This window comes from Colletotrichum acutatum (genome assembly GCF_030867785.1).
Source record: "Colletotrichum acutatum strain CBS 112980 chromosome Unknown BDZ83scaffold_8, whole genome shotgun sequence".
NCBI lineage: Eukaryota > Fungi > Ascomycota > Sordariomycetes > Glomerellales > Glomerellaceae > Colletotrichum > Colletotrichum acutatum.
Genome location: NW_026849002.1, coordinates 46,343 through 72,881, shown reverse-complemented (window position 1 = coordinate 72,881; position 26,539 = coordinate 46,343). Strand labels below are relative to the sequence as shown.

The following is a 26,539-nucleotide window of genomic DNA, read 5'->3' as shown; positions in this document are numbered from 1 at the left end:
CAGGGTGAGACCTTGCCCTCTTTCCACTCATAGAACCAAACTAATGCTCAATACTTCTAGCCTAGTCCTGAGCTGGTTCTGAATCTCATTGATCATGTCAGTCAGCCCTCTCGAAATCTACTATCCCATCGCTATGCCTCAAAATCCCGAACCGAGTCACCCGCCAAGAGAACAACCTCCAAACAACCACTCCAACCCAGACCCGAAAACCTCCCTCCGTCTTCACTCCTCGAGAACCCACCTCAACCCACGAACCATCTCCTCCTCCGCCTCGACAGCCCTCGCCAACCAAGGCGCCTTCAACCAAAACGTATGTGGCCACCCCCTCACAACCTCAACCCTCACCTCGACACCCGCCCCTGCAAGCGCCATCGCATAACAAACACCGTCAGAGTACAGCGTATCGTTACTACAAACCTGCACCCACGTCCTCGGCAGCGCAGCCAGCGTCTCCGTCCCGGCCTCAAGCGGCATCCTCTCCAGCCCGTCGCGCGGGACAGCGCGCGAGAAGACGCCCAACAGACTCGTGACGAAGGACGGCGAGGTGGGCGAGGTATACGCGTGCCACAAGGAAGACGGCACATAGTCCAGAGAGCTCCCGCCGTCGCTGGTGACTGGACAGCGTAAGAGGACGCCGTGGAGGGATCCGCGGGGCACGGCTTGCGAGACGGCGGCAGCGAGCTGGCCGCCGCTGGAGGAGCCGACGATGATGAGCTTGGTGGCGGAGGACGGGTGGAGGGAGCGGATGTGGTGGAAGGCGTCAAGAGAGTCGGTGACGCAGGTTGAGGCCGGGAAAGACGGCATGAGTCTGTATCCCACCGAGTACACCTTCGCGCCCTCCAAGTCCTTGGCGATGCGTCTGCATGATAGCTCTTCGCTGTCTGCCTCGCCGACGTAGAGCCCGCCGCCGTGGTAGTAAATCACGACGATCTCGTCGCCGATGAGGTCGTTTTCGGTGTCGTCAGAGAAGCGGAGGATCGGGATGGCGAATTGGTCTAGACTCGAGGGGTCATGACTGGCTGTGTTGCGATGCTCGATAGGTGGTGGTATGGTGCGCCGGGGGCGAGCATGCGGGCGTTGAGCTGTCTGCATTCTTCTGCGTAGACAGGCTGGCGGTCGAGGGGTGATGCGTACGTCTTCTTTGGGCCTTTGGCTTTTACTTCTTCCTCGTACGCTAGCCAGGCGGGATCTAAGAGAGGTGCCTCGTTGAGGATGAGATGGTTTAGTGAGGTCATGTTGAGTGAGTTAGATGTATGTGATCAAATAAGGACAGTAGGATTAAATCGATCAAATGTCACAATTCGATAACGAGAGGCTCAAGAGCGAAGATCACCACATTTGTACGCGGCATTGGTGTTAAGATGCTTTATGAGATGAGGTTAGACTCAAGGTCCGATAGTGGGGAAGTCGGGGCTTCCGGGCTGTTGTTGTCGCGACGAGATCCCGTTTATCCGGCCGTAGTTCCGGGGAGGGCCGGGCAGGTGTGAGCTCGCCCCTGAGAACCAAATGATTACATATCAAAATCTCGGTACTCACTGCGTGTGTATGAAGTGACCGAATTCATAGGATATTGCTGGACGAGCCATGCGGACGGTCGCGCTGTTGGGCTTGGCGGCTCGGTGAAGGGCCACCACTGCGGTTAGCGCCGAGGAGACGAACTCCGAACCGGAAAAATTCAACCGAACATCAGCATCCTTCAAACCGACTCTGCAGAGTTGGCCGCTCAGAATGAACGAATATGTCATAAGATGGGCAGAGCGCTTGGTACAGCAGGTCGATATTAATGTCCACTGGGTTGATTCCCTCCCCTTGGACCGATCGCCTATCTACAATGCTAGAGTACACAAAGGGAATCGAAGAACGAACGCGTCTATAGCACGGAAAGATCGCCGAACTTCTCCTGCAGAGGGAATTAGTATGCCGAATCATATCGGAATGGTGCTTTGACCGTACCTTGTATCCCGGAACGGTCCAGCGGCCCTTGGAGACGAGCTGGGAGGTCTTCTCGTCGATTGAGGGCTCGGCGGCGGCGACATCGTCCTGTAGTCATAATCAGCATCCGGCCATCCACGTCCTCCACGTATTCCGGCGGTACGTACGACAGTGAGGTCCTCGAAGGGGCGAGCGGACTCGATGTTGGTCAGGGTCTTCTCGAGGTCCTTGAGCTCGAGGTCGACCTTCTGCTTGGTGGCCTCGGCGTTCTTGACGGCCTCGACCTCAAAGGCCTCGATGGCCTTGATCTGGCGGGAGACATCGTAGGTAGCGGGCTTGAAGGCGGAGAAGCGCTTCTCGATCTCGTCGATGACGGCCTGGTTCTTGAGGACGGAGCGGTACTGAGCGAAGTCGACGGTCGTGGGGAGCTCCGACAGCTGCTGGACCCTGCGGCGGGCGTTCTCGTTGCGCTGCTTGAAAGCCTGGAGGGAGGCGGCGGTCTGGCCCTTGAGGCCGAGGGAGGTGGTGACCTTGGCCCAGTCGAGCTTGAGAGCTGCGCTTCGCTATTGCAGGACAAGGAGAGAAATTAGCTCAGGTGGCCCAGCTTCAAGGGAGCGGATGCGCGGATGCGCGACCCAATTGGCGACATCGGCGGCAATTGCATCAATCGGCGACGAGAGACGAGCGGATTTCGATGGGATACACGTACTGCGGCCATTTTGGAGGATTTGTTGAAGGTTCGGGGGAGTGGAGAGGGAGTTGCGTCGTCGTGAGGTTGATGATTGACTTTGCCGACCGGAGAGCAGAGAAAGAGCCGGGATGAGGTGTGTCACGTGGGCAATCACGTGATATTTATTCGGCCGAAAGTACTGGGGTGTGGTTGGCTGCACGGGAACGAACGGTTCAATGGTGGGGCAGAGCTCCCGGCTTTTGCGAATTCGGTCTGAGCCAACTCCCGCCAGATCGAGGGGTAGCTGTGAATTCAACCAGACGAGGCTGGTCTACAAAGGTATTTCGAGCAGGAGTCAGTCCACAACCTGGCCACAGCCAATCACGTATCACGTATGTCGTAAGCGCAGTGTCCAGAGTGCAAGAAAGCGCCGATTATCATGACCTCTCATTGCGAAAGAGACTTTTCGGAGTCAACTCCCTGGGAATTGTACATGCCAACCCGTTCCGTCCTTTTTGCTGTGTCGAGATTTTGAGAAACTACCTTTGACCGGGGCCGCCGCTAAATACTCAATGCCATAATAGAGTTGACGATATCGTTGTCGTTCTCCTTCAGGGCCTTGATAGCCTTCTTCCGGCTAACGTTGGCCTGGGTCATGACGAGCTCAATGTCCTTGTCCTCGATGCCCTCGGCATCAACCTCCTCACCATCGTCCTCCTCCTCGTCCTTCTTGGCCTCGGCGTCAGCCTCGACGGCCTTGCCGTGGCTGGAGTGGTCGTGGCCGGCGTGGTCGTGCTCACCACCAGCAGCGGCGAGCTGCTGGGCAGCGGCCTGCTGAGCAGTGGCGTTGAGGTCCTCAATCTTGGCCTCACCGAAGACGCTTAAATGCGCATGTCAGTTTCCACACATCGCATGGTCCATGGTGTAGTACGCTACTTACATGTAGGTGTTGCTGTTGGGGGACTTGTAGACCTCGGGGCTGTTGATGACGAAGAGGATCTGGGACGTGGGTCAGCCTTGTTCAATATGCCCCCCGCATTGCGCCGTGCGTGCCACCACCACCACCAACAACAGCCACATCATATCATGCCAGGCAACTCACGTTCTTGGGGCGGCGGAGAGTGACGCGGGTGATGCCCTGCACTCTGGTCAGGTGCAGCTTCTCGAGAGCCTTGCGGGCCTTCTTCTCGTTGCGGGAGTGGATGACGGCGGTGGAGCCGGAGGGAAGGCCCTCGGCATCCTCGCCCTCAATCTCGGAGTCGGAGCTCTCGTCCTCGTGCTCCTCGACGGAGACCTTCTTGGTCTCGTCATCGGGAAGCTCTTCAACGCGGGGGTTGGCCATTTTGTCGACTGCTGAACCGAGGGGAAGAAAAAAATTGTTAGCTGCGGGGTGCTTCTGGTGTGGTGGTGGTGGTGGGAGCTAGGATCGCGCGCAGAGCTGATTTGGCGAGCTCGGATTTGGGTGTCTGTGGGAAGGGGAAATTGCCAACTTTTCGCACAAAAATTCGTCGGTGCAGTCGCGGGTTCGTTGATCGGGCAATGGCGTCAAAAATTCGACAGAGGGACAGCAACACTTACCAAAGACTAGAACGAGGGATCCTTAACTCGGCGTGGGGGATTATGTTCGGTGGCTTTGTGGTTTGTAGGAAAGATCGCAGAGAAATTCTAGGGTTAGCAGCACCTACTGTGTTAAAGTGGATTAGGTAAGCAGAAGACAACCACCTGCGAGTCTGCCAACGCTCCCGACCTGAGTGGCACCCCCCAGTCCAGGTCCCCCGGATGGGACGCGGTGCACGCCGGGCATTTCGAGCCACAGCCTCCGCCTCCTCAAGCAAATGGATGACATTCTGCCCGTCATTTCTACAAGGCTGAGGCAGAACCTGGCCGTGTATGGGCTCACTACGAAATCTGGGCTTAATCGGGACGGTTCTCAAACGGCATTTCGAGAATGGACTCCTGGCCATGGCATTCACGTCAAGAATAGGTTCGTCATGAAGATTTACAGAGTCTCAAAAGGAAAACCGAAAAAAAAGTCTTTACTCCGTGTCCCCGTCACGAGCCAACCAATCTATTTTTCTGATTGTGCCATGAATTCATTTTTGTCTCTGAATTTCCGTATTTGACGCCGGTCATCATATGATTGATGATGAATGTGACATACAGCCCTTCCAGTTACGGAGCAAAAGAGATGTGCAGCAACCCAATGCTGCGGTGATGCAGACCAAACCGGATCCCATGCTGTCACGCTCTAAACCAGCCCCGTAGTCTTCAAAGTCAACCCCATAGACATCCTAATCGTGAGTCCATTACGCCGAGGCCTTGACCTTGACCAGAGCCTTGCGCTCTTCGAAACGGCGCTGCTTCTTGAGGCGGAGGACCTTGAAGCGGTCGAAGTCGCTGAGGTTCTTTCTCCGCTCGATCTGGGTGCTGCGCTTGAACCAGTTGGTCTCCTTCCACTTCTGGTCGATCTCGGACTTCTCCCAGAACTTCTTAACGGTGCCGGTACGGGCGCCACGGGGCAGGTCGGCGACGACGAGCGAGGAGAGGAGAACGTTGGAGAGAGAGACGGGCTGGCGGGGGACGGCGAGCTTGGCGTCTGAGGAGGGGCCGTCGACCAGAGCCTGCAATTTGATATCATGTTAGTCTTCCAGGTTTCCTATATCGTCTACGGATTGCGCGCTCGTGCGCCCAATTTCAAAAAACATTCGAATCGAATCGGGGGAGAGGAGGTGCTGTCGCAACGTACGCGCTTGTGGTCGATGATCTCGACGATAGTCGCAAGGCGGCCGGCGTAGGGGCCGTTGCCCTGGATGAGGACGACACGGCCGACCTCGACCAGTCGCCACTTAGAACCCTCGATGGTAGCGTCACCCATTTTGCTGGTCGGTCTGAAGTTGGATCGCGAAGTTAGAATCGGGGTTGCGGATTTCGTGGTGTTGCGTCTTGCTTGTCTTGGAGGGGCGCGTCAACTTACCAGACGTCGAAGATGTGCTGCTGGTGGTTAGTGGTGGATGGAGTTCGAAGTCACTTCGGCACACTTCTTTTTTTTTCCCTGGGAGGATGGTGCGACTTAGGGCAAGTCAGAAAGCCGCAATGAGACGGATTTGCTGATTAACCGAGCCGAGTCCCTCTCTTCCCAAAACGGCTTAGCTGGGGCGGTCAGTGGCTACTCACCGCGCCGGCTCCACCGACGACAGAACTTTTTTTCCCATTCGCATAAAGGTGCAGCTTGAAGAGCTCTCCCTTTGTTTTGTTGATCTTACTTTATCCTTCATCAGCTTCGAGGTGCTCAAAATTTGGCATCTGTCGACGAAGCTGCAACAAAACAAAAGGTACGTTCGCATCGCTCAACACACCCCTTCTGGAATGATGAGAAAAATTTGCGATTGATTTCTTTCGGTGGCTCTCTTTCGCCGGAGTGGCTATATCGTCTGAATATATGATATTCAATTCTTACATATTCTGACCTCCAAACCCAACAATACCTTTCTGTTCTTTGGAATTCCTGTCGGGATGCGTTTGACTAACTCAGCATTCAGGTATGGCCAGCAGTATAAACGACTTCATAGTAATGAAAAAAATGATATGCAAAAGTTCACGTCCGCAAACCTCGTGCTGCCCACTCTTCGCTGTCAACTGTGTAACGACATTCTTTCGTACCGCCATGGATTCACCACTGATCATTGGAAATGCATTTTGCTTCACAACTTTTGATATTCATCCTATGAATTCATGTATGCTGGTGCTTCCCTGCCAACGCCGATCGAAAATCATATTTATTCTTCCCATGTCTATTTTCCAGCCTTTTGCTTCAGGCGGAGCTCATCCTCCTCCTGGAGCTGCTTGTCGATCTCGGCGCCCCTGGAAGGCTTGTTACCGTGCAGCTTGGCCTGATTGTCACTTAGCGCTGGACACTTCATTCTCCGAGAGCTCAATACTACTTACGGGGAGTGTGGCGTCCTCTTTGCCGAGGCGGGTCTCGAGGGACTCTTCCTCGTCACCCTCCTTGTGCTTCTTCTCCTCAGCAGCGAGTCTGTTCGCGATGGACCGCTCATCCTCTAATTGATAATTAACAACTGAGAAATCCCGGCCGCTATACGGGCAACTTACTGGAATCCGTGGCCAAGTGGGAGTGCTCCTTGCCCTCTTGGAAACGCTCGGCGTTGTTGGTCTCCTCTTCCTTGGCGTTTCTCTGATCGCCAGCCTCGTAGACGGCGCTGTTGCCAACGTTTGAGTTTCCGGACATGATGGTTGTTTTGTTGGTGAGGTGGGAATTGGGAATTTTACGATATGTTTATTGCTGAAGAGCTGGAACGGTATGTCGTTTGATGAAGTGATGGATATTTTGATTGAGAAGAAAATAGAGAAGATTTTATGTACAGCAGATGAGCTTTCTATATGGGTGGGAAGGAAGCTGTCTTAGCTGCACCTGCGCAACAACCCCCCTTCGGTACATCTACGTCATGACGTCTCCAGCGCCGATTCTCAGCTCAGACGGGCAAAACTCCCTCCTACGTCATGTAATTGTCATTCTCCGCAAAAAGCCATGACAGATCTGCTCATGCCACATGGAAAATCGGCGATGCACTTGGGCGGCTCTGACTTTATGGTGCATCTTCGTTGCCAATTTTCAGCCCCGTCTTTGATGCTGAAGCTGAGTGAGCTTGAGTTCAGCTCATCGCCTGCCTCAAGCCTGGCTACCCCTGCTTCGCGGTCGACAACGAATGAGCGCGAAGGTTCAAGGTCGATATTGACCTAGGCACCTTATCTAACCTAGCTGTTGATTCTTTCAGGAAGCCTCTCATTAGTAAATAAAAGCGTTGAAGTTGAATCTACCTAGTGCATTGAAATCCTACCCCGCCAGTACCTCCCTACCTTGACAACCGACCTACCACTTCCGAACTCTATACTGTGCGGCGCCCTAGTCGCGTTCTGCACATTGTGTGAATCTAGGTAATAAGATCAATTGCCCTATTGCTGTGGAAAGGTGATATGACATAGTAGAGGACCCGTCGGAGCCGCGCCCCATCTATTCCGTTACGAAAAAGCCAAATCGATGCCCAAGAGGCTCCAGGCCCATCCAAATGACAGAGTGAGGGGTCCCAAGACGTGAAGCTCCATCGCTGTGCCTGCTGTGGCCGCTGAAAGGTGTATGGGGCCAGGGGTCGAGCGCGGCAGGCCCCGCCTGTGCGCTAATCCGGCATTGGCGTCTAAAACGATGCCGCCCGGCTAAATGACGTAAACCTGATAGCTCCGGAGCTCCAGAGCTCCACTGCCGACTTCATCGCATCACGCTGCACGAAGCAGAGCTCACGCAAGACAAACACACCACCAAGATAGCTCCTCAACGACCTGCCACAATGTTCGGATTCGTAAGGCAGCTCAATTGTACCCGATACAGATCAATTGATTGCTGACACACACTGTAGCGCAAGACCCTCGACATCGTCACTGTCTTCCACAAGGCGAGCTCCCCCGCCTCTGTGAGGGTTGTCAACCTCCTCAAGCAGGTGTCGGCCAACGCCGCTGCCGGCGCAACTGAGGATCAAGCCAGCGACCACAGCGTCCAAACGAGCCCCAAGAAGTCCCGCGCCGACTTTGAGCTCAACATCACCGAAGACCCCCCAACAGCCGACCAGGTCAAGACTATCCTGGAATACGTCGGAAAGAGCAAGATCCCATCAATCATCAAGGGTGCTTCCACTGAGCAGGATGCCCTGAAGAAGTTCCAGCAGAACGCTGAAGTTTTCCAAAGACCCGTGGTATGTGCTTCCTCCCAGAGCTCGTGGTCCTCTTCAAACCTGTGGTTCTTAAGAACAAACCTGGCTGACTGAGACATGCAGACTGTGGACTGGAACAACGGCAAGGCTGTCTCTGGTGAGAGTGAATCTGAGATTCTCAAGATGCTCAACGCCTTGAGCAATGAGAAGAGCTGAAAGGAGAACGCTATCTTAAAATGTTCAAAAGTAGCTCCTTTGTCCTTGTTATCAGATACCTGCGTCCTCCGTCCCCAAGCGGTACATTAGTTAAATGATGAATATACTCTTCTCTCTTCTATGTCGTCTAATGTCCCGCTCAATGCCTCCATCAAGTTCAACGTCAGCTAGTAGCTTCTTTTGTAGGCTGCCATCAATTCGTTAATACCTTGGCTACCGGACGAGAATCCAAGTTGAATTCCGATGAGTCCTATGGCCCCTGTACTAATGCTCGGCCACGCTATTGAGCAAAGACTCACCTCAAATGGAAGCATTGCTAGCTCAGTTTCCAGGACCAAAGATATCCACTCTATTGCTGATCCTCAATGAAAGGGTGCTGCATCAGCTACATTGATTTGTTTTCGGGATTCAAAGGGCAAGACTTGTTTGTCTCTATGGACATTACGATGAGGGACTTGATGACTTTGCCAAAGACAACCGACAGCTGAAAGAGGAGAACATTGGCTCTTTTCATGTCGAGTTCCTCTGAAAGAAGAAGGGGAAGATTCTGGTTACCCGCCTATGCAGCAAATCGCGTCTATACATCATGACAAGTAGGAGTCATCGCACCAAAAGAAAGAAACAGTAGGCCCATGCGATTACCGTGTGAGATCTGTATCTAGTATGCTTAATGGAAATGTAGCTACCAGGATCTGTGTTGCTGCCTGAGTCCTGCATCCTCCACTTCACCGGTCTAAGGGCTATCGCTGTGAAAGTCTGAAGATTTCGTTCAGCAGGTTGACGCTACTGCTGCCCTCGTCTACAGGCAGGTGCACCTGCCCATGATTCCTTCCCAACAAACGTCTCCGGCACCTGCCTCCTCCCTTCCTGCCTCTCTCCTGCTTCTATTTTTCACTTGCCTTGTGAGTCTTACCCTTTCCCTTTTCTCTTCGTCCCGACAACAACACCACCACCCACTACATCGCTTCTTCTTCCTTCCCACCACCAAATCAATCCCTCTTCTACTTCCAAATCGCCACCAGAAATATCCTCATATCCTCTACTTCGATTGCCCTCGAACCCGTCACCGCAAGCCTACCATCCCGTTGCCAAACGACGTTGGATACACGCAGCTTTGCAGTATGGCTTCCAACATCCACGGAGGACCTGGCTCCTTCCAAGATCAGCGCTTCCCCATGAACAACGATCACGATGGTCGCGCTACGATGGCAAACTCTATACCTACGAAGCCATCCTCTCATTACTACCCCAACGGTATTCCCAACGGCTACAAGATGGTCGGTGCCAAGGAGGGAGAGACGCCCAGACTTTACATCGAAGACAATCTTCCGATCGCCTTCTACAACCAGCCCACGAAGGAGATCAAGGCTATTTTTAGTACCAATAAAGGCGAGTTTCCCACTCGCGGTCTCAGCCACGTCCTCCCGGCACGCCAAATTGATTTATGGAGCGCTGAAGAGCTCCAAGAGAGAGCCAATGCCATCCGCAAGAAGCATTGGAGCCACATGAAGTCCATGCCGCAGCTGGAGTTCTGGGAAGACCTGTATGATTATTTCGACTGCTATGACATCTACTTCCAAGGCGCGATGAACCTGTGGAATCTGATGCTTCATCTCTACCACGAAAATCAATGTCTTGTTCGCAACCTCCATCAAGAAATCTTTGCGGAAGTTGGCCACTGGTGCGACGAATGGGCTGCAAAGAGCGAGAATAAAAAGAAGCTACTAGACTTCAAAGACTTCCAGGGCGACGTTCTCAATCTTCTGAGCTCAGAGGATCGCGTTGACCTCCAGGGACTGCCTCCCGTCAGCATGGAACTTGTCCGCAATGCTCTGAAGTTTCGACATGATCAGCTTCTAGGCAAGCCATGGGCTCAGCCGGCCTCGTATCCGCAAAATAGCCTCGGGTTCCAGTGGGAAGAAGGCACACTGCAACATTGGCTTGGTGAGTTGACTCTATTCCCTGCTGAAATCGCATCTGGCCTAACCTTGATAGCGGGCCAACCCGTTCAAGATACTCCCAGTGGACTTGCCCCGGCATCGACCGCCCCGAACCTCACAAAGGGCAACACCGACTCCCCGCTGTCCCAAATGAGCCCGGCTGCCAAAGCCTCTCCTCCGAAGCCATTGATCGTGAGCGGCACATCTAGGCAGAACCAACCCGACCATCTCCATCCCGATGTTGCTACGGCCGTGAATCACGTCAGCCACCCCAAGGGTATCTCAGCGGACAACCAGAAGACCTTTACGGCAGGTCACGGCCATGATGACGATGAGTCTCGTCAGTTGCCTGGTCATTCGCGCCCCAACGTTGTGCAAACGAATCAAACTCCGATATCCAGAGGAGGAAATGCAGGTCCAGGAGGGTCCACCTTCTACCCCCATGCCATTAGACCTGATGGGCATCCATTCAACACACCTTTCACTACAGGTCCTCATGGTATGCCTCAGCCCTATCTTGGTCCTGTCAGCCCCCCTCATGGCCTCCCTCAAGGGCACTCTTATGGATCCTCTCGTGGACCGCCTCGTGGCCCTCCTCATGGGCCTCCTCACGGACCCCTGGAGCCTCCTGCTGGTTCTGGAAATCGCCGTCACGGCCCACCCTCGCAGGTCATCCTGTCTCCTCAAAGACCTAATGACAACCGCTTCAACAACGTCGGCTATTTGGCGCAAATGCCAGGCTCTGTTCCCGTGGGCGGCGCACAGCGTGCTCAATCTGCTGCTTTTCCTGTAGTAGCACCTGAGCCAATGCCCTTCCAGAGACACAACAACAAACGGAATGCATCGACGGACCCCCATTTTGGTCAAGCAGGCGACCGCGGCTCGCAGATGGGCCATCCGCGATTTGAATCACGATTCAACTCGCGAGCTGCGCCTAACTCGAACGGCCCATCTCATCATCATCAGCAGCGCCCCCGTGGCGATTCAAAAGGATGGGAGAAGGTCCACAATGCAGACGACTCCATTCATGGGCCCGTTTTCCGTCGTTCTCCAACCAAGGAGAATCGTGCCCGTGAATTGTCCCGTTCTTCCGCGTCTAGACAAACTTTCACTTGCACAAATCAACATGAAAAGTTTGGCGATAATAGATGGGCCTACGCCCCTTGCGAGTGTCCTTCTTGCGAGGCTCGTGAGCGTTCCGTCTTTGTTCAGCTCACCTCTCATCTGATTAGAGATGACTTGTCTGAAAAGGTCCATGCTGTGATGTCTCGGTGGGGAGAGGTTGAGAAAGTCAACAGGTTGGCTCTCAAGGACCAGAAAGATTACCCCAACTTTTTTGTCAGGTAAGTGGCAACATTCGTCCAGGCTAGAAATTCTGCTGATATCAGGTGCTCTCGTTTAGATTCAAAGATGGATCTCACATCACTGAGATTGCATGCGCAAATGATATTGAGTGCGCAGAGCTTCACTGTATGCTTCAGACGCGACCTATTCACCACACGCGTTATGGAAGCTTGATGTATTCCAAGGCCAGCCGGGACGGGAATGAACAGCATAGAATCCCGAACCAGTACGAAGGGTCTCAGCAACCTCCTCGGGCTAGCAGCCAGGTTCCATTCACCCAGAGCCAGTCCCTATCTGCTCGTATGGACTCTCGATCTCAAGCAGTGTCCTTGGAACAGTACATGATTCCTCGTCCACCAAAGTCGCATGGCAAAGCACTACATGGTTCTCAGTCCGAAGCGGTACCTGATTCAACTGTTTCAATGCCCACCGCAGACCAAGTCACTCTAATGCAGGAGAAAACTGAACCGCTCGAAAACGTCAAGCCGACACAAGCCAAACCGACTGTCGATCTAGCCTTGCAACAGTCAAGTGGAGCTGAGTCACAATCGAAGCCGCCTTCCGAGGAGGTTATTCCCGACGAAGAAAAGACCACCAAGCATGACAGCCCTCGGATTTTCAACAGTCCATGCAAAGCCATTGTCGTCAACTTGCCGACAACACCTCAAAAGCTGACGAAAACCTCGATGGGCACTGAAGCACACGGAGAATCCGATTCGTCTGGCAAGGCTGTCTTTACTCCGGACGACAGTGAATCGGTAGCCTCTCCGGTCAAGAAGAGCTCTCTTGACTCTTCCAGTGACAAGGAAACCAACTTCGGCGCTCTTCGTGACCAGGGACCATCTGACGAATCTGCGAAGGTTATACCTCATGTCTCGTCTGTCCCGGAAGAAGGAGTTATAGTACCTGAGCCTCTTGCGCAAAGTCCCACGTATGGCAAGGGAAAGTACAGGAAGGTTTTTTCTCACAGGGATACTAGCAGTGTCGAGGTCTTCGACGTGGTGCCTCACATGCCTGGAAGAAGTAGCTCTTCGTTTCTCAAGACTTCGTTTCCTGACGAAGATGGGCCTAGCGATAGCCTTCGCTTGAAGTCTGGACATGCACTGGACAGCTTGATTGATGCGAGCTTAATCTCAGGGGTTCCAACGACCACCATGGCCGACGACGCTTCAAAGAAGAAGGCCAAGAGAAACAAGAAAAAGAAGAAGAAGCCGACATCAGGAAGCCAAGATGAGTCTCTCCCCATTGGCGACGCCTCGACTGTGGTTGCCGATGATAAGACTCTTCACATTCCGGCGGAAACCCAGACTGGTGCATCAGAGACGGCCGACATCATCACCAAGGCCAAGGATATCATTGCAACGGAAGCGTCTCTAGGAAAGTCAAGTCTCCCGGAGCCGCCTAAGAAAAGTTTTCGAGCCAACGCTGGCGGCTCACTTCGAATGCCGAAGAATCGCAACAAGCAGCCGACTCAGCTGAACCTTGCTGTACGAGAAGGTTCGGCTTCTGGAGCAGCAAACGTCGTAAAAGAGGTCCATGTCATCGACGGCGCTCTCCCATCTGCTGCGAGTACTTCAAAGATGAGCTTCACCACAGCCCAGGAAAGCCGCTCTGGCAACAGCTCGCCTAAGGTCTTATCGACCCCGGCAACTCCATCGTCAGCTAGGACGCTTGGACCGAAGTTTTCACCAGAAACGTCCATGGTTGAGAGCGAGGCGACGGCAAAGTCAACCATGCAACTCAATCCAAAGGCAAAGGAGTTTGTGTCGCCAGCACCGCGCCCTGTTGTTCATAGAGTGAAGCTGGCGCCAATCCCATTGGTACCGATCCCAGTGAAGACCACTCAGCATCAACGCAACTTCTCTCGCAGTTCGTCGGTCACATCCCGAACCCTCACTCCAGGACCAACTCCTCCCAAAGCTAAAGCTGAACAGTGTCAAGAAAACGGTGCTGGAGATGGCGTCGACAATGGAGAGAGTTCTACAACTGGTGAAGCGCCAATCCAAGATGAAGGCACACAAAAGTTGGCCCCCGAGAGCATGGCGAAGGCAAAGCAGGACCATCCCGCTGAAGGTGACAAGCCCGTCCCACAGCCATCAAATGCTAGCAGCGGCAATGGTCCAAAACAGCGTCCGAAGAAGGTCGCTAGCAAGAAAAAGCAGCAACAGCTTAGCAGCGATCGCGAACAGGACGGGCAGCAGCAACAGGGTAAGCAAGAACCCCAGAAGAACAACCCTTCGCCTAAGAAGCAGAATGTTCAAGGACACAAGCACGTCCAGCAACCGCGAAATGCCCCTGGGGCGCACAACAGAAAACTTTCTGTTGCCAGTAAAGATGACTTCCCGTCCCTGCCGCCTGCTCCCTTGCCTGCTTCCAGCCTACCTGCGACCAGCATCTGGGGCAAAGCGCGTGCAACATCAACTGCTACAAAGAGCAGCACCCTCCCCTCCCCTCCTACCAGCAGCATGAGCAGTGAGAACAAGACCAAGGACAAGCTATCCTTAAGCACGCGCCCTCAGGAGGGCAGTGCCAAGCATTAGAGAAGGATGTTCGATGTTTAAGAGGGGATGATTTGGGCGCGATACGAACAAATACGGAAGGGCGGAAGCAGATGTGACAGGACAGGGTTGACTAAAAGCTTTTCTGTAGATTGGAGAGCCTGTTGGGGATGTGGCCCGGAAGCGGGTGATGGGGAGGATTTAGATTCATTCCTTGAGAAGGATTTGTGTTTGAGTGATACCCATAGCTCGCGCTTGTGGCTTAGTAGTTGCGAAGAAATAGAATGAACATTGCTCGGAAAGACTCTCTATTTGATCGTTGATTGCTTGATGCTTACTTGGTTGGTCGCGAGCCCCGTCATAGGTGACCTGGAATGAACTCGTCTTCGCCCAGAGCCTCGTCTGATCAAGGGCAGAGTGAACATCCGGGGGGACGTGAACACTATCTAGCAGACCGTACATGGGATCGTCGTAGGGATAGTACCTTGGAAACACACATCACCCCGAATTGTGACCACGGCGCCTACTTCGTTCAATACAACTCTCGGCTCGTCATTCTCAACATGGTGATGGTACAAAGGGTCCTGGTTTTGGTCTATTCGTTCAATTGTCCCCGCCCAAATTTATACATTTATGCGCCGTTCTTCACCAGGGTCGTAACTGTGTCCTCAATCTGTTTGTCCGACAGGCCTTTTGCGGAGCGTGTTAGCTACTGAGCGTCTTCGAGAGAGATTGAAGGAGGGGGTGGTGGCTCTCACCTTCCAGCGATTGGCTCTTTTCAACGCCGAATTCTGTTTGAGCGAGAGATTCTAATCAGCATTCTCTATTCGTTCCGTATCATTGGGAGATTGTTTCTGACCGTATCTCGCGTAGATCTTGGGTAGTGTGCCGGCGGCCTCGCGGATGAGGATGGGAGTCTGGGGGTTGTTCTTCTTCATCGTGGGGTAGGCTCTTGCGACGAAGTTGCTATTGCAAGGAGGTTAGCGGTTTGGGAATCTCTGGTGGCGCGGTAGTGAAGTAGCGAGGACAAGTGGGAGATCGAGGCGAAGCAAGCAGTTGGTGTCGTCGTCAGGAGGTTTCGAGGTTGGTCTGTGTATGTGCTGAGCGTGTGTAGGGAAGTCGAGGAAACGTACCGGGTCGCGGCGCTGTGCTCGCCCGTCTGGCAGAAGAGGAAGCGCACCTCCTTGAGGGCCTTTGTGAATGCGTACTTGCTCGACATCGTGGCTGGGGCTGCGCGGAGGAGGTGCGGACGGGCGGCTGTAGGGTCAATTGGCGGGATTCGGGTCGATTGGAGGAGCCTCTTTGCTGGTGGACTGGCGAGGATTGAAGTTGACGAGATGCTCACGGTTCGAGGTGGGTCAAGGAATCTTGCATAAGACGGTCGGGAACTCGAGATGAGCATAAATGGTCTAATTGGGTTTTGCTGATTGGTGGGAGATATGGAGCTCTGGGTTTATGCATATGCACAATTCAACACCCCCGATCTAGGGGCCTTTTTTCGAGGTACGAAGCTACAAGACAGTATTACGTAAGGTTTCAAAGTGCCAATGGCAATTGGAAGGTAAGGTCGACCTGGTCAGTGCTTCCGCCGTCAACTTTTTTTCCCTCGACGGGTTGTCCCCGCTTATCTCCGGTTGGCGGTCGCTGTTTGCTCGCTGAGAGCTGCCGTGCGCCTACCTCCCAGTGCACCGTATGCGCTCGCTCGTGCTCCCGGGCCAAAAAAAGCTGCCCGCTCATCTTCGGACGTCCCAAACCTCAACGCATCTGCGTCTCTCAACCTCGCCTCAACCTCCCCCCTCCATCCCTCCCGTGCGTCTATCGAAAGGGAAAACCCTCTCCGCTCTAAACCACCTCTACCTCCGCGTGAATTGAGATTGCTTCTCAATCAATTCTCCGAACCCGAGTCTCCGACGACATATACACACGAAAAGAAAAGCTATAGCTTTGAAAGTCCGTCACAATGGCCCCCGCCAACAACTTCTTCAAGGCCGCGCGCCCTGCCTTCCGCCAACAGGTCTTCGCCGGTGCCCAGATTCGCAACGCTTTCCGCACCTCTCAGTTCCGCGCCCAGTTCCGCGAAAGCTCCAAGAGATGGCAGAGCTCGACCGCGTCCGCCGATGCCCAGGTTAGCTGGTTCAAGCGCATGTGGGACAGCCCCATCGGAATCAAGACGGTGCACTTCTGGTGAGTAGACTTTGCCCCGACATGCGATACAAAGGCTTCGCATGGTATTCTTTTGACATGTCCGCTGACTCCGATGGTTCCAGGGCCCCTGTTATGAAGGTATGAAGTCCTGATAGCTTGCTACCTCCGGGTATCTCCCTTGCAGATGTCCGGTCGCGATGTCGGAGGTCGATATAGACCGGACGAAGAAATACCCGAGAGGATTGGGAATGCCTCCATGGAACGAATGCTGACTGTCAACACAATACACAGTGGGCTCTCGTTCTTGCCGGTGTTGCCGACTTTGCCCGTCCCGCCGAGAAGCTGTCTCTCACCCAGAACGGTGCCCTGACGGCCACTGGTATCATCTGGACCCGTTGGTGCTTGATCATTAAGCCCAAGAACTACCTGTACGTCATGAAGGGTCTCATAAAGGGAACGTGTCAACTAACCTTTCCAGTCTTGCTGCTGTCAACTTCTTCCTCGGTGTTGTTGGTGTCGTCCAGTGCTCCCGTATCCTCATGTGGCAGCAATCTCAGAAGAGTGTTGGCGACCTGGCCAAGGATGTCAAGGAGGACGTCAAGGAGGCTGTCTCTTCCTAGACCTAAAATCGCAAATGCCGGTCAAAATGGGGTACAGTAAGGGGTTCATGGGAGGGACGAGGTAAAGTTGCAGCATGGTTCCAAACTGACGTACCAGCTGCGGCCACGATCCAGAAACAGTCGTGGAGGCAAGAGGAGACGGCGCAGAGCGCTTCGGACTACCCCCCTGTCATGTCATGTCATGCATCAGACACGTCACGCTTCTCAGATCTGGTTCCTAGACACTTCCTTATTCTAATTCTATATGCAACAAGGCCAATATTTCACGGCCCAAGAGTTTGTAAGAGAAAGAAAGCGAACCGCATTCTGACTCGAATCATGCGCTATGGTCGTTGTGCCGTAGGTGCTTTAGTTGAAGAGTATTTTCCGTATGGAAAAGCCAAATGGATCCCCGCGGTAGCATTCCGCGATTTCCCGCGTAGTAACGTGACCAAAAGACGGCCTGATAGTCAGCTTGACCAGCGTACCGCCAGCATGGATCCTCGACGGAAATCCCGAGACATCTGCGCCATTGTGTCATTCGAGCTCTGTGCGACATAATCGCCCAGGCACCCCCACGCAAGCTCCCGCAACCCGAGTCGAGGCCTTGATCGAACCCTGATTTCGATCGAGGAGATTTGGCCTGACCTCTGTCCGTGGAGTTTCATCTTATGACTAAGCAGCTCGACTATGGATTGCAATCTTGGCTGATGTGACGAGTTGGTGACCGGGCCGTGTACGGAGCGGAACCCCCCTGCATAGGTACCGAATCCCAACGCCGACGACATCTTCGGCAAAGGCGTCTCTCTGGGAATCTTGGGATGTCGAATCGCTTTGTTTGAAGTGGCGAGCTGCTCAGGCAGCAAAAACTGACCCCGCCGACGACGATATCAACAGGACGTCGAACTCCTACTTCGATGGACTACATGCCTGAAAGGGTCAGCTGCATATGCGGGCATATGGGAATCCGTTCAGAGGTCCTATCAACGGGCCAGACTTAGGGGCACTACTACTAGACTCCCCGAATCGGCGTGGCCGCCGAAGACGAGTAAGCTCGGCCGACCTGCCCTAATGTCATGAAACCCCTGGCCTTCCATCGCTTACGTCGAAATGCCTTTTTGTCTTTTATTTGTTTTACTCCCTATGTCTCTCACACACCGCCGCGACCGTCTAGGACTACAACCATGGGGCCATGAGGGCAAGATGGGAATTGTGAATACGGAACTTGGCCAATACGGGCAGCTAAGATACGCCAAGTGACGCATCAGTCCCGGGCGAAAGGTTCTCAGGGGCCCTTCACCGTCCTTCATAGAAAGCTGGGCATGTTTTCTTTTTCCGACTCACTTTCAGCTTGCATACCCGTACTTCGTACTCCGTACCCATAACCAACATCTGAGATCGCTCGGGTCAGGGTCTCTGTTCGACAATGAATCGAGCCAGCCCACATGGTGGTTGGAATAGGGCTGCCCACACCACGCTGGCAACATTGCTGGGTCGTTTGACTTGTGACTTGGCTGCTAAGCGCTTGAATCATTGGCCCGCAACAACATGTCTAGTTCCTGAACCCCCTCAGTCTCCTTCACGTATGTTACATGAGCTACTGCGTCGGACCCAGCATTTCGGCCTTCGAAGCCGACGATATGCATTCTCTCGGGTGTGATGTCATGGGCCCGACTTCGTTCCTGGATACCTGACGGGCCCCTCTCCGTTGAGGAACCTAGCAAGGCTGAAATGGAAAAGAAGGAGGGGGAGGGGTCTTTGTTGGATGGCAAAACGACCAAAAGACGAGTCGTTGGAAGCTGAGTGTCTGCAACAATGGCATGATTCACGACTCGGTGTCCCGCAGAGATCTACGTGTGCCGCCAGTCGGGCAGGATCTGATTCTTTCAAACCCGATTCAGTTACTGTACGGCATTTCTTCTTGTGCGCTGCGTGTGTTTTCCGAGGTAACGTTCATGCTGCCGGTTCGACAACTGTGGGAACCCTCTCGGAACCGGGAAGGTGAACCATTGTATCGGGATACCCTCCAACGTGGATCCGGGTTGTGTATAACAACCAGCTGCTGCGTCGTTGATGTGCTCGTCAATAAGTTGAATAAAGACCTGATCCATCAACTCAGACATGACGAATAGCAATAGCAACGACGGCACCATTGGCTTGGGGGAAGTGGTCTTTAGAACCGAGGAGACTTTTCGTAAACTAGTCGACTTGGCTAACACTACAAAGTCGCTTCATTTACAGACGCGAAGACAGATGAACCAGCTCCATTCCGAACTACACCGCACAGCCGCGCTATACAGATTAGTCTATCTCGATCAAATCTGCCACCTCGAGACATCCTCAACCACGTTGCGCGGCCTCGCGCCGGTGGACCTCAACATTTGCAGATATTCCTTCAGACGAGCCAACGAGACCCTCCGCCTCTTTGAACAGAGCCTGGTGACGGCGGGGCCGGCAGAGACATCCCTCGCAAGCCCCCAGTACCCGAAACTGCTCCTCGAAACCCACAGGCAGGTGAAAGCCCTCAACGACGAGGTCCGCGCCGACGTCGTGCTCGCTATCAAGCGCGTGCTCAACCAAGACCTCTTCAGCCGGGACACGCGCGCCGTCCAGCTGCGCGATATCGCCGTGGGGCGAGACCCGAGTCTCGACCACGATATCTGGCAGATTCGGATCCAGAGGGGGGAGGCCCCTTTGATTGCGAGCTTGCTCCTCGCGAGTGATGATACGCGTCATACCCCTGGCGTTGACGGAGTCGACGGCGTGTCTGTTACGGCCTCGTGCCTGCGGTTCCGCGACGCGAATACCATTGTCGAGACAAGGGCCTTGCCGCGGGATGACCCGGATATATGCCGCAAAACGCTCAAGCTCGCTAGCTTGTTACACGCCACGCGGTCGCCGTACCTTCTCCACTGCACGGGTTTCCGGGTCCTCGCTCAGAACCGGGTTCAAGATAGGGAGCGGGCCCGGGATCAGCGGCTGGAATACTTCTACGACGCCTCCCCGCTGCACGGCTGTCGCAGCGCCGAGATCCACAGACTGTCAGAGCACCTCGGCTCGCCGACGGGCCACTTCACGCGCGGGCGGCGGGAGGCGGCGGCGAGGATCCTCTCGGACAAGATCCGATTTGCGGGACAGCTTGCGAGGGCGTTGAGCGAGCTTCATGCTGTTGATCGGGTGCATGGCGCCGTGCGTGCCGAGAATGTGTGGTTTGGGGTGAGGGGCGGGGAGTATGAGGCGAAAGTGTCGGTGCCGTTGCTTGTCGGGGCTGGGTTCGAGGAGGGGGAGGTGAGGCGGTGTCGGGTTAGTGGTGGTGGTGAGGATCGTGGTGATGGGGGAGAGGCGCTGGAGGAGGGTAAGAGGAGGGATATACTTGCGTTGGGGGTCTTGTTGCTGGAGATTGGGCTGGGGCGGTCGATTGCGGAGGTTGCGTTTACGTCTGCATCTGCGACCTCGTCGTCGTCTACGGCCTCATCTTTGGGTGGTGCTGGTTCTGGTGTTGGCGTTGGTGCTGTTTCTGCGGCAGAGCATCTTGGGACGTTGAATACGGTCATGGGGGGGAGGTATACGGCTGCCGTGCGGGCGGCGTTGGATCCGCGGCAGTTGGCTGTCGCGTTCTCGGCCATGGAGGCAGGAGGTGGAGCAGCAGGAAGCGGAGGCGGCGGCAAGAACGAGGACGAGGACGAAGATGAGAGTGTGTTTGGTAAGAGTAGCAGTTGTGGATTGGATCGGGCTTTCAGGGGAGTAGTTGTCGATGAGTTGTTGGGTGTTGTTGGGAGAGGGTGAGGAGCAAGGAGGTGATTCCCTGCTTGCTCCGGATGGTGGGGGTTATTTGGGCTGGGACGGACTGGTGTGATTACATTGTCCCTAGCTTCCTGATCCCGCAGGTCAAATGCGATGCAGTTCGTGTCAGCCGAGAGGCCATCGTCATTTTCCGTGTATTTCGATAAGTGGTATCTTAAATGGTTGATTCCTCACTCGGATCATGATCTTGAGCAGAACTTGAAAACCTATCACGGTCACTCAGTGAGCTACTAGGGGATAACGTCACGAGTCTAGATGCACTGTGTACTTTGGGTCAATTCTCTACTCATTATTGTTCTAAATCTCTGCGTACTGCGGAAGCCCACGCTCAATCCTTTCAACACGATCGTTTAGCCGCGAACTCCTCCAAACCGCTCTCCAGACTGTTCCCCAGCGACGGTACTCTCTTCACCTTCTCCCGAAAAGAAGTCCAAGCACCCTCCTTTGCGCTATCACTCTTAGTGTCCTCGTCTTCCTTGCTTGGTCCACCAGCTGCTGAGGAAGCCTTTCCTGATGCAAACCGCTGAGCAATTTGTCTTGAAAACTTCTCAACTCTTCTGCCCCTGGTGCCCAGACGGCCATAACTCTTTCGCAGACGTATCTCAGCTCTCTGAACTGGCTCCTCCTAAGAGCTCATCTCAGGAGCCGGCGGATCCTCGCATGCTGCATTCAATTTACTCGAAATAGGCCATCCATATTCCCGATGGATTTCTCTCATGTTTCTAGAATGCATGACATGTGCTTTGTGCTGTGCCTCTGCCTCGGCCTGGCGCTTCTCCTGGGGAGTTGGATGGATATCGCAATCCTTGATGATGAGGTCATGCCGTCCCCTTGCGATGAGGAATGGTTTCTCCATTTCGTACCTCTCTTGGCCAACTTTCCACAACTCCTTCTTCTGTTCTTTGAGCATCTTTTCAGTCGAGTAGGTACGCTGCTGCTCGGGCTCCCCAAACTCGCTCTTGATCCAGACTTCGAGTTTGTCCGACCCTCTCTCCATCCAGTCGACGGGAAACCAACCTGCAAAGTCCTGCAGCCAGCTGGCATTAGGATAGACGATCAGAGGGTGTGGAGGCTTCGGAAGTCGCTGCATTGGGCTTTTGTCTAGGACGTATCTCCTGGGAATGGGCGGGGCGTCTGGGTACACTTCGTCGAGCCGTCCGTGCATGCCTTGATTGCTCTGAGACCATATGACACAGCGACTGTAGTCAAGAAGAACGGGGCGGACATTTTCTAGGGCCAGTTGGCTCTTATTGCTGAAGGTAAGGAACATGTTGCGCGGTGCAAAATCGTTGAACATTGTGACGTCAGCGCCGACATGCTCGAAGCAAACGCCGCCATGAACGATGTGCTTGAGAATCTTCAGTCGGGATGGCACATCCCTCAACGAGAGTCCTCCTCTCTGATTACTCGCAGAATCGGGGAAGGGAAGCATTGCCTGGCCAGGGATCAGGAATCTGCTCTCGTATCCATTGCATATCTTCTCAAGCGAATGGCCTTGAATGTGCTCGATAAGCACAGCGCCAGCACATCTCCATCGACGTGTCTGGAATGATGGGGAGCTGCCAGATCCAGCTGATCCGATGACGTGAAACTTGATTGCCCAGCTGCCGTAGTACTGTGGTACCATATGGGGATTGCCCGTCATGCGTTGGTCGTAGAAATACTCGTAAGCATTAGCCTCCTGGCTCAGGAGCTGATTGGGAAGGTCGCTTGGCGCGTGCTCGCGCAGAAAGATTTCCAGCTGCCGAGGGAAGAATGCTGAGTCGAATACTTTGAGCACAACCTCTAGTTCGCGAGTGAGAGGATGGTGAGCATTACGCCTGATAGATGGCACCTTGATGATCTTGCACAAAAGGACTAGGACACCACCCTCGATACCACCCTTCAAGCATTCGATGATCTCGACTTGCGCTTCGTGGTCCGGCTGGTCGATGGTTGGGTCGAAATTTGGGAGGAACCACTCGTTGGACTCGGGGCGGATTCCTGGTCCGTACTCTGGAAGGCCGTACGGTATACCTGGCTCTCGAGGGCAGAGCGTCAATATTGTTCCGGGCCTGTAACGCTCAAAGCCTTGCTGAAGGTTGCGGAGTTGCTCGTCACCGAGGTCGTCCCTCGGCATCAGGGGCGGCCAAGACATGCTGGAGATGGGTGAAACGTGGCAAGGAAGAAGGGGAAAAGAGGTTTCTCGAGATGTACTGGAAATCGATGGGAAGCTTTTGAAGAAGCTCGTCCGCAAAGTGATTGATGGAGTAAGTAGGGGAGAACATCCAAGTAGGAAGGAAGGTGCACAAAAAGTTGACACCACCTCCCTTAAGTACCTAGGCAAGGTAAGTTAGACAGGGTAGGTACACCTTGTGGTGCCTGAAGGCAATTACGGTGGTAGGATAAGGTAGGTGGGTGGGTACCTTACCCTGGGCCTTCCAGTTTGGAAAGAGCAGGAGACCGCCTTAGAGAAATAAGGTGAGGAAGATGGCCATTGGTGGATCCGAACCGCTTCGCTGGGCTACCTAGTGGTCCCTACCTCTGAGGTAGTCGATAAAGGTAGGCACCCGAGGTGAGAGCGGCGTGATTGATCCGGAAGCTGAGGCAGCTAGGTGTTTGCGATGTGCTCCAGCCATTTCTGGGTGGCGGGCTCGATGCGCGAGATGCCAGATTTTATTAATGCTAGTATCAATAATAGTTCGGTCTCTTTCAGGGCGTACTCCGACATACACTGATACTCTTATTATAAGCAGTAACAGTAAGCAGTAGAAGTAGATCTAGAGCGGCAGAATATCTTACACCCGCCTGACACCTTTGGGGTACCCGGTCGGTTGTTGGAGTTCAATAAGGTAACATGTTATTCCAGCGTGGGGAGCATGGAAGGAGGACCACGGCGGGCAGCCTGTAAGAAAGTTTTCCAGCAAGTGCATGCGCCTCGCGGCCGCCTCAGACATAACGGAATTCGACGACAAATTGAACCATGGAGCCTTGGGGGATCGATCAACTACGAGGTGGTTCTTTGGGTATCTAGGGCTATCTCAGCGATATTGTGATACCTAAGACTACAATGATTCTGGAAGCTCCGGTGAATGACTATGGGATTCAGGAAGCAGAGTAAGGTAACGGGGGAGGGAGGGGGGATGAGATCAGCAGACTGACAGATTGACAACGTGGCCCCTGAGACCTTATCCAGACCGAATCAGATCAGCATAGACAGATCCATAGAATGGAATCACCCGGGATCTTAGAAGAAAACTGCTCAAAGTTGGTGACGTTTTCCATGTCTATTCTTGTGTACGACCAGTGTCCATCGAGGTCCCCTGGCGATGGCATCCATTAGACAGTTATGTCAGAAGATGGCATCCCAAACTCGACGGGTCAACCGTGGAAGAATAATATTTGATAACCATCATGTATCATGAAACTTCTATCATCATACCTCGTAAATATCTCATCTAGATCGTACACTCCACCAAAAAACACAGGAGGCCCCGCCTATCTCCTTTCCTTATGCTCTCCAAACGCCAGCTCTTCATCCTCGCGACCCTTCTTCATCTTCTCCACAGCCCCTCTCCGCCTCAACATATCCTCTTCCTCGCCGCCGGGCACACCGCCCCGACTATTCCGCTTCATAATTGCATCCTCCTCCTGTGCGACGTACTTCATCGGCCGCTTTGAGCTCGTGGCGTCCTTGTCGCGGAAGACGAAAACATCGTGGTTGTCTGCGAAGAAACGGTCCACGTCCTCGAGGGAGCGGTCTGCTGTTTCGGGGTAGAAGAGATAGACGATGGGGATGAAGGAGAAGTTGAAGACTGTCCAGATGATGTAAAATTGCCAGCCGAGGGAAGAGATGCCTGGTGGTGTGATCTCGACGACCTGTTGGTGGGTTAGGTCTCTATGTGTTTTTATTTCCATTGGAGGAGAATCGCGGGAGACGTACCATGAAGTTGACAATCCAATTCGTTGCGGTGCCGAGAGCGGCTCCCTTTGTACGCATGGACAAGCTATTGATCTCGGTGGGGTACAACCAAGGCACACCTGTATTGAATTAGCAAACATTGACCCAAAGACTCGGGAAAGGACCTGACATACCCTGCCAGCAAATGCCAAAGAAGACATAGTACAAGAAGAAGAAGGCGATGGAAGCCTTTGCCCACTGGGACTGCGTCTCTGGTGCCAGGCCAGCCATTTCATTGTAACGAATACAGATGGTAATGACGGCGTAACACATGAATTGACCGAAGGCACCGTCTGTTTGCAACAATTAGTTGTCCTGTGCGTATTCATCGGGGCTGAATTCGACGTTTCCACAACTTACACATCATCATCTTTCGCCTTCCCCACCTCTCCACGTTGGGAATTCCAATCAAACTGAACAAGAAGTAGCTGACGGAGTTACACGCAGCCAGTAATCTCGCGAGTTTATTGTCCAAACCGACGGAATTGATGAGAACGAGAGGCAAATAGTAACTTGTGACATTAATCCCGGAAAATTGTTGCATGGCCTGTGTTCCACACCCTAGGAATATACGCCGGATGGTGGACGTTCCCGATGACTCGCCGGTCCGGCCCCGGAGGAGGTCCGACCAGGGGACGGTATTCTCTCTTTCGTAGTTGATGGCCCACTGGATGTCCTTGGACTGGGTCTGAATATAGGCATCATCGACAGGCATGTCTTCGAGATCGGCGAGGATCTGCTCGGCTTCGGGAACGCGGCCTTGTGCCATGAGCCAGCTGGGGTTATTGTCAGTCATAGGGGTCCGACAGGGGATGTTTATGGGGACTAGGAAGGGGACGTACCGAGGTGACTCAGGCAACCAGGGAACGGTGCCGTAGAGGATGAAGATGAAGAAGAACTGGAAGGCCAGGGGAACACGCCATGAGATGGAGCCGGTGAGGTATGAGAAGCCAAACGTGACCCAGTTACCTGCCCGTCGTTAGTATCTGGCACCGAAGAACGAGGCCCGGGAGATATCCAGACAGGAAAAAGAAGGCGAGGAAGACATACTCAGCGAGAACCCAAAGATGTTCATAATCATCTCGATAACAATCAACTTGCCCCTCCAACTCGCCTTACTCGTCTCGCCTTGCCACACGGGCGCGGTACTGGTATTGATACCGTTTCCGATACCCGCCACAACGCGGCCGACAAACATTTGCGGGAGGCCAAAGGCGGCGGTCTGCAGGATGGCGCCGATGGACATGATTGTGGTGCCGACGAGGATGGTGTTCTTGCGGCCGAGGCGCTCGCCGATCCATATCGTTGAAATTGCGCCGAGGAAGCAGCCAATGTCGTAGATTGCGGTGACGGTGGACTGGAGCTTGTCGTTGCCAACGATGCCCATCGTTTGGAGGAAGTCATCTGTTACGATGACGCCGCCGAAGACGCCTTGGTCGTAGCTCGTGGGTTGTTAGATTGGAAATGCTGAGAGTGCAGGGCTGGAAGATGAGTCTCGGGGGGGGGGGGCAAGAGATTGAGGATGAAAAGAATTGGTGAGTGGTGGATGGTGAGCTGAGGTGAGGAGGAAGGAAGGAGCAGACGTACCCGAAGAGTGTCATGTCTGTCGCGCAGGCGATGGTGACCCAAAAAGTGAGCCACCCGCCCTTCAAGCCAAACCAACCCATGATGAAAGGCTCAGTCTGAGCAATCAATCAACTTCGCGTTGTCGTCAATTGGTGAGAGTGGTTG

The 26,539-nt window shown here is 53.8% G+C and overlaps 13 protein-coding genes across 13 annotated transcripts; 4 read left to right on the top strand and 9 right to left on the bottom strand.

Annotated features, from left to right (window-relative positions):
- Window positions 1-222: 222 nt before the first annotated feature.
- BDZ83DRAFT_747667 (Alpha/Beta hydrolase protein) lies at window positions 223-1,092 on the bottom strand (the record flags this gene model as incomplete). The annotated part of the gene is made up of 1 exon (XM_060513481.1): window positions 223-1,092. The coding sequence occupies one exon, from the start codon at window positions 1,090-1,092 to the stop codon at window positions 223-225; it is 870 nt and encodes a 289-aa protein (XP_060370084.1).
- A 641-nt stretch (window positions 1,093-1,733) lies between these two features.
- On the bottom strand, window positions 1,734-2,744 carry BDZ83DRAFT_420866 (ATP synthase subunit D). The gene is made up of 4 exons (XM_060502981.1): window positions 2,642-2,744; window positions 2,100-2,495; window positions 1,954-2,040; window positions 1,734-1,900 (listed from the first exon to the last, which is right to left on the bottom strand). The coding sequence occupies exons 1-4, from the start codon at window positions 2,648-2,650 to the stop codon at window positions 1,871-1,873; spliced, it is 522 nt and encodes a 173-aa protein (XP_060370083.1). The 5' UTR covers window positions 2,651-2,744; the 3' UTR covers window positions 1,734-1,870.
- Window positions 2,745-3,163: 419 nt separating this feature from the next.
- Window positions 3,164-3,944, bottom strand: BDZ83DRAFT_567086 (NAC domain-containing protein; the record flags this gene model as incomplete). The annotated part of the gene is made up of 3 exons (XM_060503920.1): window positions 3,164-3,482; window positions 3,543-3,601; window positions 3,705-3,944. The coding sequence occupies 3 exons, from the start codon at window positions 3,942-3,944 to the stop codon at window positions 3,164-3,166; spliced, it is 618 nt and encodes a 205-aa protein (XP_060370082.1).
- Window positions 3,734-4,708, bottom strand: BDZ83DRAFT_420967 (uncharacterized protein). Its single transcript, XM_060502982.1, has 2 exons — window positions 4,181-4,708; window positions 3,734-3,952 (listed from the first exon to the last, which is right to left on the bottom strand). The coding sequence occupies exons 1-2, from the start codon at window positions 4,564-4,566 to the stop codon at window positions 3,925-3,927; spliced, it is 414 nt and encodes a 137-aa protein (XP_060370081.1). The 5' UTR covers window positions 4,567-4,708; the 3' UTR covers window positions 3,734-3,924.
- Window positions 4,709-4,908: 200 nt separating this feature from the next.
- BDZ83DRAFT_747664 (ribosomal protein L14) lies at window positions 4,909-5,477 on the bottom strand (the record flags this gene model as incomplete). Its single annotated transcript, XM_060513480.1, has 2 exons — window positions 4,909-5,223; window positions 5,349-5,477. The coding sequence occupies 2 exons, from the start codon at window positions 5,475-5,477 to the stop codon at window positions 4,909-4,911; spliced, it is 444 nt and encodes a 147-aa protein (XP_060370080.1).
- A 916-nt stretch (window positions 5,478-6,393) lies between these two features.
- On the bottom strand, window positions 6,394-6,848 carry BDZ83DRAFT_647206 (uncharacterized protein; the record flags this gene model as incomplete). The annotated part of the gene is made up of 3 exons (XM_060510053.1): window positions 6,394-6,492; window positions 6,548-6,660; window positions 6,713-6,848. The coding sequence occupies 3 exons, from the start codon at window positions 6,846-6,848 to the stop codon at window positions 6,394-6,396; spliced, it is 348 nt and encodes a 115-aa protein (XP_060370079.1).
- Window positions 6,849-7,962: 1,114 nt separating this feature from the next.
- Window positions 7,963-8,538, top strand: BDZ83DRAFT_715857 (thioredoxin-like protein; the record flags this gene model as incomplete). Its single annotated transcript, XM_060511790.1, has 3 exons — window positions 7,963-7,974; window positions 8,032-8,364; window positions 8,446-8,538. The coding sequence occupies 3 exons, from the start codon at window positions 7,963-7,965 to the stop codon at window positions 8,536-8,538; spliced, it is 438 nt and encodes a 145-aa protein (XP_060370078.1).
- A 946-nt stretch (window positions 8,539-9,484) lies between these two features.
- On the top strand, window positions 9,485-14,445 carry BDZ83DRAFT_661539 (uncharacterized protein). The gene is made up of 3 exons (XM_060511062.1): window positions 9,485-10,482; window positions 10,534-11,821; window positions 11,881-14,445. The coding sequence occupies exons 1-3, from the start codon at window positions 9,660-9,662 to the stop codon at window positions 14,360-14,362; spliced, it is 4,593 nt and encodes a 1,530-aa protein (XP_060370077.1). The 5' UTR covers window positions 9,485-9,659; the 3' UTR covers window positions 14,363-14,445.
- A 164-nt stretch (window positions 14,446-14,609) lies between these two features.
- BDZ83DRAFT_602825 (thioredoxin-like protein) lies at window positions 14,610-15,643 on the bottom strand. The gene is made up of 4 exons (XM_060507195.1): window positions 15,454-15,643; window positions 15,180-15,286; window positions 15,079-15,111; window positions 14,610-15,010 (listed from the first exon to the last, which is right to left on the bottom strand). The coding sequence occupies exons 1-4, from the start codon at window positions 15,537-15,539 to the stop codon at window positions 14,952-14,954; spliced, it is 285 nt and encodes a 94-aa protein (XP_060370076.1). The 5' UTR covers window positions 15,540-15,643; the 3' UTR covers window positions 14,610-14,951.
- Window positions 15,644-16,280: 637 nt separating this feature from the next.
- BDZ83DRAFT_747659 (uncharacterized protein) lies at window positions 16,281-17,085 on the top strand (the record flags this gene model as incomplete). The annotated part of the gene is made up of 4 exons (XM_060513479.1): window positions 16,281-16,504; window positions 16,588-16,603; window positions 16,757-16,893; window positions 16,944-17,085. The coding sequence occupies 4 exons, from the start codon at window positions 16,281-16,283 to the stop codon at window positions 17,083-17,085; spliced, it is 519 nt and encodes a 172-aa protein (XP_060370075.1).
- Window positions 17,086-19,185: 2,100 nt separating this feature from the next.
- BDZ83DRAFT_747658 (uncharacterized protein) lies at window positions 19,186-20,850 on the top strand (the record flags this gene model as incomplete). Its single annotated transcript, XM_060513478.1, has 1 exon — window positions 19,186-20,850. The coding sequence occupies one exon, from the start codon at window positions 19,186-19,188 to the stop codon at window positions 20,848-20,850; it is 1,665 nt and encodes a 554-aa protein (XP_060370074.1).
- Window positions 20,851-21,493: 643 nt separating this feature from the next.
- BDZ83DRAFT_747657 (uncharacterized protein) lies at window positions 21,494-23,005 on the bottom strand (the record flags this gene model as incomplete). The annotated part of the gene is made up of 1 exon (XM_060513477.1): window positions 21,494-23,005. One exon carries the CDS (start codon window positions 23,003-23,005, stop codon window positions 21,494-21,496), a length of 1,512 nt encoding a protein of 503 aa, XP_060370073.1.
- Window positions 23,006-24,345: 1,340 nt separating this feature from the next.
- BDZ83DRAFT_567113 (general substrate transporter) lies at window positions 24,346-26,475 on the bottom strand (the record flags this gene model as incomplete). Its single annotated transcript, XM_060503925.1, has 7 exons — window positions 24,346-24,726; window positions 24,791-24,888; window positions 24,943-25,101; window positions 25,169-25,584; window positions 25,651-25,777; window positions 25,859-26,250; window positions 26,396-26,475. The coding sequence occupies 7 exons, from the start codon at window positions 26,473-26,475 to the stop codon at window positions 24,346-24,348; spliced, it is 1,653 nt and encodes a 550-aa protein (XP_060370072.1).
- Window positions 26,476-26,539: the final 64 nt, after the last annotated feature.

Excerpts from the sequence above, each read along its gene's own strand:
- BDZ83DRAFT_420866 (XM_060502981.1), bottom strand. Across the intron at positions 2,041-2,099 it reads CCTTCGAGGACCTCACTGTC|GACGATGTCGCCGCCGCCGA; the intron begins GTACGTACCGCC and ends TTATGACTACAG. Across the intron at positions 1,901-1,953 it reads GGACCGTTCCGGGATACAAG|GAGAAGTTCGGCGATCTTTC; the intron begins GTACGGTCAAAG and ends TTCCCTCTGCAG.
- BDZ83DRAFT_420967 (XM_060502982.1), bottom strand. The coding sequence starts at position 4,566 with ATGGCCAGGAGTCCATTCTCGAAATGCCGTTTGAGAACCGTCCCGATT. Across the intron at positions 3,953-4,180 it reads ATCCCTCGTTCTAGTCTTTG|TCGACAAAATGGCCAACCCC; the intron begins GTAAGTGTTGCT and ends TCGGTTCAGCAG.
- BDZ83DRAFT_661539 (XM_060511062.1), top strand. The coding sequence starts at position 9,660 with ATGGCTTCCAACATCCACGGAGGACCTGGCTCCTTCCAAGATCAGCGC. Across the intron at positions 10,483-10,533 it reads CACACTGCAACATTGGCTTG|CGGGCCAACCCGTTCAAGAT; the intron begins GTGAGTTGACTC and ends TAACCTTGATAG. Across the intron at positions 11,822-11,880 it reads TACCCCAACTTTTTTGTCAG|ATTCAAAGATGGATCTCACA; the intron begins GTAAGTGGCAAC and ends GCTCTCGTTTAG.
- BDZ83DRAFT_602825 (XM_060507195.1), bottom strand. The coding sequence starts at position 15,539 with ATGTCGAGCAAGTACGCATTCACAAAGGCCCTCAAGGAGGTGCGCTTC. Across the intron at positions 15,287-15,453 it reads GAGCACAGCGCCGCGACCCG|CAACTTCGTCGCAAGAGCCT; the intron begins GTACGTTTCCTC and ends TCCTTGCAATAG. Across the intron at positions 15,011-15,078 it reads AAAGAGCCAATCGCTGGAAG|GCCTGTCGGACAAACAGATT; the intron begins GTGAGAGCCACC and ends GCTCCGCAAAAG.